Source organism: Gallus gallus, chromosome 12 (genome assembly GCF_016699485.2).
Source record: "Gallus gallus isolate bGalGal1 chromosome 12, bGalGal1.mat.broiler.GRCg7b, whole genome shotgun sequence".
Lineage (NCBI taxonomy): Eukaryota > Metazoa > Chordata > Aves > Galliformes > Phasianidae > Gallus > Gallus gallus.
Window position 1 is genome coordinate 1,458,142 of NC_052543.1, and position 14,434 is coordinate 1,472,575.

At 46.3% G+C, this 14,434-nt stretch overlaps 1 protein-coding gene across 22 annotated transcripts in view; it reads right to left on the reverse strand.

The window, feature by feature from the left end:
- Positions 1-420: 420 nt before the first annotated feature.
- PFKFB4 (6-phosphofructo-2-kinase/fructose-2,6-biphosphatase 4) overlaps positions 421-14,434 on the reverse strand; it is a 43,252-nt gene continuing 29,238 nt past the window's right edge. For 13 of the 22 annotated variants that reach the window (XM_046900210.1, XM_046900209.1, XM_004944393.5 and 10 more), the window contains 4 exons: positions 14,232-14,336; positions 12,858-12,987; positions 12,428-12,490; positions 421-3,166 (listed from right to left, as the gene is read on the reverse strand). In XM_046900210.1, coding sequence (XP_046756166.1) covers positions 2,829-3,166; positions 12,428-12,490; positions 12,858-12,987; positions 14,232-14,336 — 636 coding nt within the window. In that variant the 3' untranslated portion in view covers positions 421-2,828. Of the gene's footprint in view, positions 3,167-6,536; positions 6,697-9,163; positions 9,229-12,427; positions 12,491-12,857; positions 12,988-14,231; positions 14,337-14,434 lie in introns of those variants that run through there. The other 9 variants (XM_040646452.2, XM_003641962.5, XM_015292805.4 and 6 more) reach the window with 5 other exon arrangements.

Sequence of the window (14,434 nt, forward strand, 5' to 3'; positions counted from 1 at the left end):
GAGCTGCACATCTGTTGCCAGCAGTTCCCCTCCCTGCTGCGTGCCAGGCTCCAGGGGCTGCTCTAAATATGTCCTTGAGGAAGGAGCAGGGTCAGCAGCTGCTGTATTCTTGGTCTCTGCAGCACTGTGCCCCTTAACCAGCTGTGGTACCTTCACTCACTCCATTCTTACTTTCCAGGCTGACGGGTGCCTCTGGGAGTTTCATGCCACCTCACCTGTATGTGCAAATATGACCAGAAGGTGGCATGTGGAAGAGAATACAAGAGCAGTGCAGTATTAAAAGCTTGATTCAGGCCTTAAAATACTGATGACAAGGAAGAGTTAATAGTCTCACCTTCCTGCTCCTTTGGGCAAATCGTCACCTAAACTATTCCCCCGCACTTCCACTGCTGCAGCAGCCACAGAAAGAACACACAGCAGTGCAGGGTGTAGCATTTGATCTTTATTGCTTGGATCAAATGTCAAACAATTACATCGGTCTGAAAGATTACAACAATGAAGGCCAACAATGTAAGAAAAGGTAGTTTCATCTCATTCAGAAGACTGCGTCTGAGCTAGCGAGTGCATTAACAGTCGGAAGGTAGTGAAACAGACACAGCTACACAAGGCCAGGATGAAGGTTTTTACCTCCCTGTGCTGCTTCGGTCAGGGCTGCATGGCAGGAAGAGGAGCGCAGGACATGGGCAGCTGCTCAGGGCAGTGCTGGGGCACTGCAGTCCTCACCAGTGCCTCCCCAGAGCAGTCACACAGCAGGCAGAACGGAGCGCTCGCTGCACAGTTACATTCACTGTCTACATTTGCTCTCTCCAGCTAGAAAGGGGTGGATGCAGTTGATGATTTAGTACCTAAAGTCCCACAGACAACTTCATCATTTTTTCTCTTCAAGTATCAGCATAACAGTTTATTTACACTTCTATACAACCTTTTTTTTTCCTTTTTTTTTTTTTAAGAGAACACCCACTTAGTAAAACACTCACAGTATATTCGAAAGCAGGCTATAAAAATACCTACTGTACATAAAACATTTAGCCTCAAGGAATTATACAGCACCTCCAAAAGGGTGGGGAGGTCAGAGAAGGGGAGGAAAGAGCAGCCTCCAGCTCACCTCTTGCTCGGGGGAATCTGTCCTTCCACCACGTCCCTTGGAGCAGGTGTGGTCCCCTGCTTCCCCAGCCCCTCTAACCCGGGCACACATCTCAAAGGAAGAGCTGTGGAATGGCTCCTGCCCACGGCAGAGGTCTGGAGGAGCACAGCCCTGCCTTCCCAAGCAAAGAACACAAAAAATTAGGGGGAGAAAAGTGTTTCTATGCGTTTGGCACAAAGATGGCCTTGGTTACTATGCATCAATAAATTAAGTACGCCGAGCACAAACGCTGCGAACACAGCTGAATGAAGGAAGGGCTGAGACAGACGGTGCTGAGTTAATGGGTCACACACACACACAAAGCTCGAGCCAGCAGCGCTCACGGCCCGTGTTCCTGGTCACTCCGTGCCCTCCCTTTTCCTCTTCTGCAGCGGAACCCAGCGATGTGATATGGCTTACTTCCTCAGCAGAGCAGCTCGCTGACATTAGCTTATTAAAACAAACCACGACAGACAGCAGCACGTTATCTTACAAATCCTGCATGAACAGAAGACAGTGCATCCCCAGCCCATCAAACGACGTTAGGAGGACCCCGTATTTCACACAGGAATTGAACAAACAGAGTTCTGTTATGTTTTGTTGTTAAATCAACAATGTACACAGTTAAGGTTCGGTCACTTGAAGAGAAGTCCTTAAGAAAAAGAATAAAAATTAAACAAACAAACAAAAAGCACCGTCCATCACCAAAAAGGCAGTCCTTTCCAGGACGAAGCCAGCACACTTCAGCTGTGGGGTAACACACCAAACACACAGCAGTTCAGTACTTAGGAGGTCGTCCCCTCAACAGACACAGAGAAGCCCATTTGTAGCACTGGAGTTTCACAGAGAACTACAGAACAGCAGCAAAGAATTTGGGCAGTGGGAGGTTGCTTAAAAACAACAATAATTAAAAGACAAAAAGGCATACGTGCAGTGTGACAGAAGTTTCACACTTTACCTGATGTTTTCTTGCATGAGCTATAAGAAAGGTGAAACGCCACCTCACCTTCCTGTACTGTTTCCTGATGTATGTGTTAGATGTGGCTATAAAGAGAAACGGACACGCTGAAATTCATCCAAATTTGCTTCAAAAATCACAGTGCTAAAAAGAAAAGCAGCTCCTCCGGCCTCTGCATCCTCAGCCCTTCCCCAGCTCACGGTCAGAACAGCTGCCCGGCCCTCCTGCAGCTGAGCACACACCGGGGCACTGCTCTGCCCGCTCCCACTGCCCAGGCTGCTGTCACACACACATCCCACAGCCATTACTTCAAGCTCTGCCCTCCACTGTGCTCCACACTACAGCCGGCCCCTGGAACACGTTACAACCCTGCTGAAGCAGCAGGATCTATCAGGTGGTGAAACTCATTGGAATCGATTTGTTTTCCAAGGGGAAGGTCTCCCCCTCTCATAACAATGTAAGTGTTTTGGGCAAACCCAAGATCAGTGAGAGACAGAAGCTAGCACAGCCAATGAGCTTTCTGATTAGAAGTAGCTTCGCATCACAAAGCCTACAATGCTCTCAATGCAGGATTCCCTTTGTGTTAAATAAGCCTCCCCATAATTCTAGGCAATCATTCACAGTAGAAATAAGAGAAATTCTTAGAAAAAAACACTTAAAGAAAGTAAAGTCTAGTTAAAATCTGACAGTAAAATTGACACGGGCAATTAACCATCTTGCAGATGAACCCACACCCACAGATGAACACTAAAAGCCACTGAAACAGCACAACTTTACATACAGAAGTCTAAAACCAACTGGACTCCGCCGCCATGGGTTTCTTTTTACCGCTACCTTTTGGCACCAGGAGTTCACCACAACTACAGCTTTTCTCCAAAGAAGGTGAATCACATTCGGAATGTCTGAAGGTGGAGGGGAGCTGCGCCCCGCCTGGCGCCCAGCGACGCCTTCACTGTTCTCAAGGGCCTGAGCTGCTGCTCCGTGCTCAGGTGCTGGAGGAAGGGCTGCTGCCTCCGGAGCTGCAGCTATAGGTGGTTGGGTACTGTCCTCAAGGCTTCTTCTCTCGACCGGTCCACGCCTACATTCTGCAAATTTAAAGACAGAAAGTACTTGAAGGCATGAGTGACACCATCGGCCATTGCTTTGTTCAACTCACAGTGCTTACACATGATGGACATTGTGCAAGTTTTGATGCTCACTGCCTCAGTGTGACCGTAAAGCACCAGGAGAGGACCCAGGCTGGGAACAGAAACCAAAGCCCAGAGCTCAGCAGGGACACTCAGAAAGCATCTCAATGGCACACGTTACACCACCTCTGGGGGGGTGCGATTGGTTTTGGACAACTGCTTTCTCCATGCTATGTTTTATGTCACATTGTTCTATTTAATTTCTTTAATTCTGACCACCGTTTCTATCTACTGATCACTTCTAGCATTTCACATGCAGTGCAAGAGAAAAATAACACCGTGCAGCAAAGATCATCAGCCACACAAAAAGGGACAACATTTGGATGGAGGGAAAGCTATCTCCCCTTTGTGTCTCGCTTGCTTAGGGAACTGACTCCTTAATGTCCACGGCTAGAAAGACAGTTCTGCTCCTGGTAGGCAGCAAAGCCACCGGGCAGATGGAATATCTCCCTGAAAAGCTGGTAATGTGAAGCGTGGGACTCATAGGCACGTTGGCAGATGTCACACTGATATCAGGTAACATTCCCATGGTTTTATAGCCCCGCTGCTTGGAGTTTTCCTTCCAAGCATGTCTCCCCAGCCCAGCTGGAGGAAGGCAGAACCTCATGCACACCATGCACCGCTCCGTCAGCCAGAGCGCACCTACAAGCAAAGCGAGCCATCCCCAGCCCCAACACACACTGCTGGGACATTCAGTCACTCCTTCAGAAAACAAGGGACAAACTAGCAGTTCTAGACCGGATTTGGGGGATTGAGTTACTTCTGCCCTTACTAACACTCCCTGTACCAACATCAGCCCTTTCTTTTCTCACCTGCCTTCCACCCTCTGGGTACATCAGCACCAGCCACCACAACCACAGCGTGGGCACATGACCACAACAGACACCCACTGTGCTGGCATTTCTCTCATCTGTCTCTGTTTTCTTAGCAACTGATGCAACGTACCCAAAAACTCCTCAAGAAAGTAGAGATGTCTCCACAGGCAGTGCAAGTAGATTGGCTAACACCTAAGTGAAGCATCTGCTGTTGATTCAAAGAAAATTAAATGGAGCTTGAAATGGAGCATCAATGTGCAGGAGTGTGGAGGTACTGGAAATAAAGAGCAACCAGAACTGAACAGCTACAGCATGAAACTAAGAGGAAACAATGTGGCCTGGACAAGGAAAAGCCACCTCTCCTTAACTGAAATAAGGCCTGCCAGGCAAAAACTGCATCCCAGCAGCTGAGACAGAGGGAATGCCAATATGCAAAGCTGAAAGCGTTAAGTCCTTCCGTCTGAACAAAGGTGAAGGGGAAAATGCTGTGGAAGCAAAGCACACTGAACTGCCATGTGGAAAAAACACCACGAAGCCTAATAAATAAGCTCTGGGGCTTATCAGACAAATGAGACATGAAGCTGAAAGACCAGAAAGGGACTACCATCCCCTTAATGGTAAAGGAATTCCTGCTCATAGCAATCACGTTAGATTTGATGAGAGCAGCTGAGACCATTCTCACTGCCAGAGCAACCACGGGCACAGGGAAACAGAGGCGTGCAATGGAATGGTGTTGCATCTCCTCCAGTCATTTTGAGCTTTTATCTTCTTTACGGATGTGTTACGTGGTCTTGGAAACCTTGACTTTCCTGAGTTCTAAATGGGAAGTGCTGGATGGCTCCAGCTGACTCAATGTCATGGTCCAAAGCTGCAGAAGGCCCACAGGAATAGCACCCAAACCCAGCATGTCCTGCTCCTACTCACACTGCTGTGCTCCCTGGGCTCCCCAAGGCATAGCAGTGGCAGTGCCTCCCCACACAAGTGCTGTGCATTTCCTACTGAGACAGCTGCCATTTCAGTGCTCAGCATTGTTTCTCTCTGTGTGACCTTCACAACAAGGCTGGAAGACTTCGCGTAAAGGGCTCAGCTGGGGAAGGAGGTTCTGAACTGCACAGGAGCCAGGAGGAACGCTGAGGCAGATGAGGTTCGTAAGGATCACCCACAGCTGAAGAACGGGCACATCAACAGAGGGATGAAGAGCACAGTGCAAAGGAAGCCCTCCTTTCAGCCAACTTCCTCCTGGGGAGCTGCACACAGACCTGTCACCTCCACCTCCCCTGCAGCACCAGGCCAAGAAAACCATCCAGGGAGGCCATTAGGCAATTCTGCTGTAATGGGGGATCCCCCCAAAGAGGGCAACACTGCTTTTAAATCCCGCGTCCATAAAACTGTTTTTCTGCAGCAGAAGTCTGCACAGATTTTGTCTTCACCAAAAGTTTCATGGCACAGTATTTCTCACAGTACAAGCTGTGAGAGGTGACAACAACACTCCCATCATGGTCACAGCACAGGAGGATCCCAGCTCCCCTAGCCCAGTCCACCACACACAGCAGGGCTGGAACCAATGTAGGACAGCACGCTGCAAACCAGCTGTGGTCTCTCCAGCTTTTGCTGTAACCGAGTTCAGGATGCACGCCCTGCTGCTCTGAGACCACGCTCCTACTGGAGGGAGGAAAAGCCCTCCACTTCCATGCCTCACAAGGCAGGCCACAGCCCCACATGCAAATAACCGCCTTCTGCTCCCCGCATGGCTCAGCGCCTCTCCCCGCACTGAGACTAACCTGTGTTCTCCCCAGAGCAAGGCAGCACCGGGCACTCACCCAGCCTGTTTCAGCAGAACAAGTGCCATCTATTTTCCCACTCTCGGTTTCTCACTGAAAGGAAATGGAGAGGCACTTCTCCTCTGAAGGCCGGTTAATGCACAACAGCTGCTAAGGGAAGCTGCATACTGAAAACACACACATTCCTGCACCTTCCCTAGCAGATGTGGCATTACTTGCCCTGCTCTCCACCGGTGAGCACATGCAGAGCTCCAGCACTGCAGGCCAGCAGGATTAAGGCTGCACAGCAACTACAGATTGTTATTTGGTGCAGCAGAGCACTCCAACAGCTCCCAAGGGCACTGGAGCAGATAACGGCGCTGCCTGGAGAACAAACTTATCGTGTGCTTCACAGCTTTCATAGACAAACCCGCTCCAGCTGACATTAAATGCTTATTGGCTGTTATAATAGCTCAACAGCTTTGAGAGTCAATGCTGCAGCATCTTTACATTACAGCAATTTATAGAAACAGCGTTCCAGTGACAGCTGAGTACTGTTCAACAACTCATTTGCAATAAACCAAGCAGGGCAGTACAGTTTTATTGTGATCATTCTCTCAAGCCATGCACTGTACAAACATTCACTCTGGGCTTTGAGTTGTTGGCTTTGGCGTTCTGTTTTTACATCATTACTTTTTCTTTCAAGATGATTGGAATGACTATAATTTCAGTTTATTTTGAAGCAGCAGATGAAAGTGGCACCCAAGTTGGATAGTTGGTCAGGACACGGCCTTCACTGATGAGCAGGGACTGTTCTAAGAGCTTCTTCAGGAGGTCGGGAAATGTCTACATTCTGTACAGCAACACAAATACAGAGGAGAGCATTTATCACGCAGCAGTAAGACCAACAAAACCACCAACCACGTGCACCTTCCACTGCCTGCTATGCAAGGGAGAACAGCACTGCCATGGCACTGCCCCGTGAGAGCCCCAGAGACTGTGCAAGAGGTGCCCTCCCTGCGGCCACAAATGCAGATCATGAAAACTGTGCTGAGAGCATTTCTAAGACGTGGATTAAAAACATGGCCCATTTAACAATACCTTGCTGGTTCTCCTAACGTGTTCTTCAGGCTTTATGCCTTTCAGCCTGTGCTAAGCAAAGTCAATAATAAATACCTCATCTCCTCCCTCAGAAAAAATAAAGGAAAACAGGGATTTGGATTTCTTGCTGGCAGTAGCGTTCCTATCTGTCACTCATCACCTAAGGCAGAAGCAGAAAGCAGATGTTTTACCCCAGCACTTGTTTTCTGACCAAAAAGAGGAGCCAAGCAATAGCTCAAGCAATGCCCCTGATTTGTATTCAGTGCAGACTGGACTCCTTCATCTGAGAAGGTCAACCACTTCAGCCACTGCAACGCCGACAAACACAAGGCTTCAGTCCACTCGAGGCAAATCACCCGCACACAATGAGCTCTACAGACACCATAAACAAATACTGCAGTACTTTGCAGCAGGGTGAAAGTACAGCTCTTCAGCTGCAGCAGATAAGGAGTGCAGTGTCCTGCAGGCAGGGCGACAAATTCCTTGTGGGGGCACAGAACAGCACAGCAGGCAATTCTTCACCACAGTCTCTTTGTTGAGTGGTGTTGATATCTGTGACGCGACGCTTAATTAAATGCTTTGACTTCAATAGAGTGTTTGAAAAAAATCATTTAACAGAAACAATTAGCACTTTTGTAGGTTATGTAGATGAAAAGCTTTGGAAACATCCAAAGCCCTCTGAGCAACATCCAAATGCAGACAGGACCAGCTCGGCCCTCTACCCAGTTATACAAACGAACAGATCACCACCCGTAATGCAGCAGTTTGGGTTTCTTTGGAGGGCAGGGACAAATGTTTTTGTGGAAGAACCCCAAACACATCTCTGCTCTTTTCCTCGTTTGTTGTATCCATCTGTTTTCATTCTAAACCAAACAGCTTTGCGTCTGTGTCCGGACAGCAGTGCCACTGTCTGCACAATCCTCTGTGTGCACCTGAAGTGCTCACCCACCACTGCCAGCATGACCGCATCATTGGCCAACCACACGTACAGCTTTCCTCCTAATTAACTAATTTCCAACAGTAATTTCCAGGGAACTTCAGCAAGCTGTAAATCCGGCACCAGCGTTTAAGGAGACAAACTGTACATGTTAAACTGACCTACATAATTCAACACATATAACAGTAACACTTGCTCTAAGACATCCTCATTTATTCTCACCATGCTTTAAGGCACCATGAAATGAGAATGGATTTCCTGAACCTAACAAGCCAAACTAAGACACAGACGTGGTAAAGCACGAAGGTAAAGGAGGAAAGAGAAGGAAGAAAGGAAATGTGACTATCTGATGGAAATATCTGAACTGTGAATGGCCGAAAGTCAGCATTTCCAGAACTCACAGTGCCCGAGTCATTAAAACAAAACATCTTTGCAGACCCTTCCAACACTTCTGCACAACAGCCACAACTGCGTACCCACACACAAGTGAAGTGCTTTGTCTTGTGGCTGCACACATTTATCTTTATATTCCTTCTCACTGTAAGCCATTGTTCTGAAAACCACCACAGCATTTCTTCCTCACATTATCAAACTGACTTTTAGTTCACTAGAAGGCATGGCTCATAGCCTCAGCAAGGAACCACTGCCATACTCAATGGCATCAGCATGAGGACCTGTAAGGGAACCAGAACGTTTTAATGACGACACACTACACGTAACTTCCATAATGCAGCAATGGGAGAGTTGAACTGGATAACCTTTGAAAGGGACTTTTCAAAGGAACTACTCTGTCTGTGCAAGTAGCATAACCAACCTCAGTGCATGTCAGGGCCTCAGAGCACAGAGGCCCACACAGGGAGAGTACGAACTGTCACAGCCTGTTTTGCAGTACCCTGAGACCCCTCCTCAGCCCCCACCACAGGCAGCACCATCAAACACTCTACAAAATACACAGCGTGGATCTCAGTGATGAATCAGCTGATGGCTCTGATGTCTCAGAAGAGGGTTATCACTTCATTTCCGACTGACTCCAAGATAAGTGTGGCATTCCTAACTGTGTATTTTGTGCCCGTGCTCTACTTCTGCTGAAGAACTTCATAGAGTTTTTAGATTGATACTGTGCTCAGTAGCAGGATTTTTCCACCCTTAAAAAGCTTGATGTGCAAGATTAAATACGGTCAGCAGTTACAAAATCACTTCTAACCACAAGGACACGGAAACCAGCCAAGATCAGAACATGACGTCAAGTTCTCCCATTCAAAAAAAACACAAACATTCTTACCTCAGGTTTATCTCTGTGTGTGTTTACAGCTTCAACATTCAGAAATATAGATTCTACTTTACATCCTGTTGATAAAAAACACATTTTTAGAATTGGGCTGCTTGGAAAAATGAAGTCATGGTAAGGATGCAATCTGAAGATGCCATCTGATCTATGAGTCTATGATTCTGAGTTTGTGAAGGGTAATCACTTCCCTCTTCTGATTCATACCACTTTCCCAAGTTCTGAACAGCTAAGGCTACTGAAATGAATGCATTCCACCAGGATGAACGCTGTTCTCAATCTGACAGTCCATCTCTTAGTCTCACCATTGCTTTATCATTATTTTTTTGTAACACAAATTCTCACCTTCCAACACGCACCAACAAAACCATCCCACCAAGGAGATCGTTGTAATTTTGTGTTGTGTTTAAACATCACAGACTTACTGGAATTGCTCTACAGTACTAAAGACAAACGTGCTCGTTTTTTTTTAAATGTGGAAGTGATTCCACTTCATGTCATTAGTAAACCCCATTCCTCCATGTGTGCAAAGCAGAACCTAAACTTTCACACCCCAATGAGGTGGGGGTTGACTTCTGGAGGGAAATTTCTATTCACAATAAATAATACAAACAAACAATTCCAGAGAAGTATGAATGTTGGGAAGACAGACCTACATGTTGCTTGGGTAGAACAAGCTGACCCACTTAGCAAATTACAATTACTCAATACACTGTGGGAACTTCTATAGAAACAACATCAAATTGCCAAATGCAGTCCGATCTCACAGCAGCACTTCTATACAGCCACCCTGCACAGCACTGTGCAATTCAGTACACACAGCTGAGCTCAGCATCTGCCACAAACAACAAATTACATTTTCACAGTTTCCTGTTCACGTATTTCCTAAATTCATAACACTCCATGAGCTTGTTGTGTGCCACAAAAAGGCAAATGGAGCCTTTCCTTAGAAAGCCATTGTGCTTTCAAAAGAATGACACAGAGGAACATGGCAAATATTTGCCTTGCCCTGGGAAGCAGAGTCTGAGAAACTTCATCTGTCACAAACGCTGTGAGCAAACAGTGCAGGAAGGGCAACTCAGGGAAATATCAGACAAGAAAAAAAGATTTTACGAGGGAAGAGTGCACTTCTCATACTGGGAGAGTGCCACAGTCATCCTGCTGTTCATAGATCCATGCACACAATCCCTGCAGTCAAACAGAACGCTCTGATCTCTGATGCTGGCCATTGCTAAGGACTGCTTACCAGAGCTGAGATCAGTCCCTGAGAAAAACTGCCCTGCACTCAATAGAAACCAGAGGCACATCAGTTTCTCCACAGTTAATTGCTGACATGCATATTCCTAACTGGTTTTTAATTACTGATGAGAAGGTCCATACCTACAGCAGGTGCAGCTTCTCTCTCCTGTGTGTTCCCACACAAACCCATCTGTCTGTCCCTCAACCCCTCTGTAGATACACTGCACTCCATGGACCATTGGGTAACATCCAGCTGTCAGGCCACAACAATTCCCCTTCTACACCACGAGCCTCCAGTGCCAGGAAGAGCAAACCCCCAAGGGAGATGCTTCCCCAGAATGTGGTTAGCTGGAAGGAGCGGAACACACCACATCCAACCCCTCACCCTGCCCCCCTGGCTGCCAGGGAGTCCTCAGCTTGAAATAATTCTATAGAGGTAGCTGTGCGTAAGTATTTTACACAGCCCTTGTACTTTGAGATGGTCAAACTCTAGGAAGCCAGTTGACTGCAACGTCCTAATCCTTCTTTCACTGAAGGCAAAAGGCCAAGGAAAGCCCTTCACACCACTTCCCCATCCTCATTTGGTGTGGCAGTACACATCTCTGCCCAGCAAGGCTGTGGGTGCCCCCTCCCTGGAAGCACTCCAGGCCAGGCTGGATGGGGCTGTGAGCAGCCTGGGCTAGAGGGAGGTGTCCCTGCCTATGGCAGGGGGTTGGAACTACATGATCTTCAAGGTCCCTTCCAACCCAAACCATCCTATGATTCTATGGAAATTCACAGGCCCTCTTAACGCTCGCCAAAGTCACCAAACTTCCCACAAAAACAAACACACCAAAACCAAACCACAACACCACCACACAAACCCTCAACTGTGCAAACAGCCCGTGACCACTGAGTTGAGAGAAGCCAGTTTCCAAAACTGACCTTATCTTTAAGAAGTTCTCGTTGTTCTTATTGTTCTCATTCTACAACTCGATGTCCTGAACTGCAGCTTGTCATGCGAGGTTGGGAACACCAGATGTCACCACAGCACTTGTGCAGGGGATAACCACAATTCAATGACAAAAATCTCTTCTGACGTCTCCCAGCATAACAGCTAGTTGCTCTGCCTCTACTTTATCTGAATCTAAAACCAAACCAAAGTATGTTTCTACACTGCCTTTTTTCGATGCTGATAATCAAAGGCAGCTTTGACTTTTCCACAAATAACTCAGCCTTCTTTGGCCATCTGTTTCCTGGGTAAGTTGTGCAGACCTCTTGGTCTGTAATCTTCTGATCTGTGATAAGGTATCCGAAGATACAATTAAGCCATCTCTTAAAGAAACTTTGCAGCAGATGTGTGCTAAGCTGGGGTGGAAAAGCACATGAAATGTCATTAGCTTTCGGCCTAAAACCAGTACAAAGTACATGCTGAAACCCACACCCTGTGCTCTACAGGCTAGCAACAAATCCTAGCTGAAGCCCCCGAGCTCAGCACTAAGAACAGCTGCTAAGAAACACGCCAGCAAAAACAAATGAGGGAAGTTCATGTGGTGCTGTGAAGGATCAGAAAGAAATATTTCAGAAAAACAGAGCACAATTGTTTGAAGGGTACAGATAACACCCCCTGTAAGATGGTAAACCTACATGTAATTAAATTTGCTTGTCTTCTAACAAGCAAGACCCTCAAACACATCCAAAAACCTGAGATCTTACTGGACTAGAGCAAAGTGGCAGGAGTTTACCAGAAAAATCAAGTAGCATATGAGCCAAATACTCAAGAAAACCATCCATTAGCAACCTCAATCACTGACAGTTTCAGGGTCTTCACAATAAAAAAACTTTTTTTTGCATAACACAAAGCAAACAGAAACCAAAGGATTCACGGATTCTAACAAGGCTGTACGGATATACTCACAAAGTCAAGCCTGTTTCATTCTCTTTTATACTAAAATAAACATTTGAAGTTAAATACTGCACAACCTTTACAGACAGCACAGACATGAGTAACCCTGTGTTTGGACTTTTGGAAACACTACTTACCATAAGCCACTGGGGTTAGCTTTAGGACAGTGTGCAGCGGGCACTTCAGGTAAGGCAGTTGTTCTGAGAAATCAAACACTGAATTATACATGGCATACAGATAACAGACACCTTAACTCTTCTATTAAGTGCCAGGCCAAGCACTTAGAAGTCTATATGATAGTGCACCTATTTCATTCCTTGCGTACAACAGATATGCTATTAAAACACAGGAGAAAAACAAACATTACAACATTTCAGGTGAGAAGCAGCTCAGTGAAATCACCCATCAAGTCACATGAATAGACCAAACATGAAAACATGCATTTGCCCAGTACAAGCTCATGTGTCATCAGAGGATGGCTGAAGTCGCTGCTTCGAACCTTTCTCAGCAGATCTTCAGAGTATCTGAGTAAAGCAGACCACTTGTAACATATGAAGGTAAACTTACCTGCAGGCTTGTCAAGAAAATATGCGAGCAAACAGCGCATGACAGCTTGGTGACAGATGACAAGCACGTTTTCCTGCCTTTCAAGCTCCATAATTACTGGCTCCAGCCTCTGAACAAGGTCTTCATAGGACTGGGAATGAAGTGGGCAGGAAGGAAGAAAATAACAGAATATTAAAAAGGGAAAACTCTTTACTGGTAAATATACACAGCGGATACCTTAACTTCACATTAGTCATCTTTCATATGTTCTATTGGGACACTGCCAACTGCTGAGTAATAATTGTCCTTAAATTAACAGCCACCAATTGGATCTTCCCCAGATCAAAGAGATGTATTGGAAAAAAAACCTCCTTGGTGGAAGAGCTTTATCAGATTAGACATTGCATTCAAGAATTTCCACACGATCCCCAGAACCTCATTCAGAACATCAGCAAACATAGAGGCGAAGTCTCACACCACAGCTGGCCCTGCCTGCAGACACTGCTGGTCACCAACACAGAGATCCCTCATCCCAGAGGAGGCTTCCATCAGAAAAACAAATGCTTCTCGTTCAAACAGATTAGGAGAACTTTGCAGCTTAATGACTGCTTCATTAGTGAGACAGAGGTCACACCTGTGAGCAGTCTGCTCTTATCACAGCGATTACTTTTGACTGCTGGGCAAAGAAGACCTCGGAGCTCTGGTTCCTCATTATCACTGAGGGTGCGGAGCAGCTGCTGCAATTACCCGCCTGCCCTGCTGCCCCCGATCCGAAGCCTTCAGCACCAGCACACAGACCATGTGGCAGCTGGTAACTGCTCTACTGTAATGGCTTTGCTTTAGAAAAACTGCCAGCAAGTTATTTTCCCAGAGGCAAGGAGTTTATCAGAGTGAAAGACCAATATGGCTATGGATTTCTGCAGCTTTTCATCCAGAACTGAATGCAAAATAACCATTATCAACAACAGCAATGAATAAAGGCAATCCTGACAGCACGTTTGCACAGGCAATATGCTGAAGCCTTGCAATCAGTTTTCCTGTTACACCACTGCAGGACCAGCATAAAATCAATGCTTACAAAAGCAAATACCTCAACTGGTTTTTCAAATCTATTATTTTTTCAAGCTCTGAATCAAATGAAATGGACTGGAATCATAGAATGGCCTGGGTTGAGAAGGACCATAAAGATATCTCGTTCCAACCCCCCTGCTATGTGCAGGGTCACCAACCACCAGACCAGGCTGATGGAATCAGTCCTCACAAGCTCCTATGTGCCTTCCACTGGAGAAGAGCACAACTTTTTTAGGAAAGAAAAATGCTTTATTAAAGTCAGCATGCCTGTACTAAAGATGATGAGGAAGTCAGTCACCTTGGGAGGAAAAAAAAGCAGCATACCTCTCCTTTAGGGTATCTGTATCTGTATTTGTCTTGGTCTCTCAGTGCAAACTCAAGAGGATAATTTTCCTGTATCTCCTCATATGTCATTTCTTCACACACTCCCTACAGGTAATAAAAATAATGATAATGTGCCCATTCCTCACAGTGCAAAAAGCAGATATCAATTCATAGTAAAATTACGTGTAAATATAATTAAACAC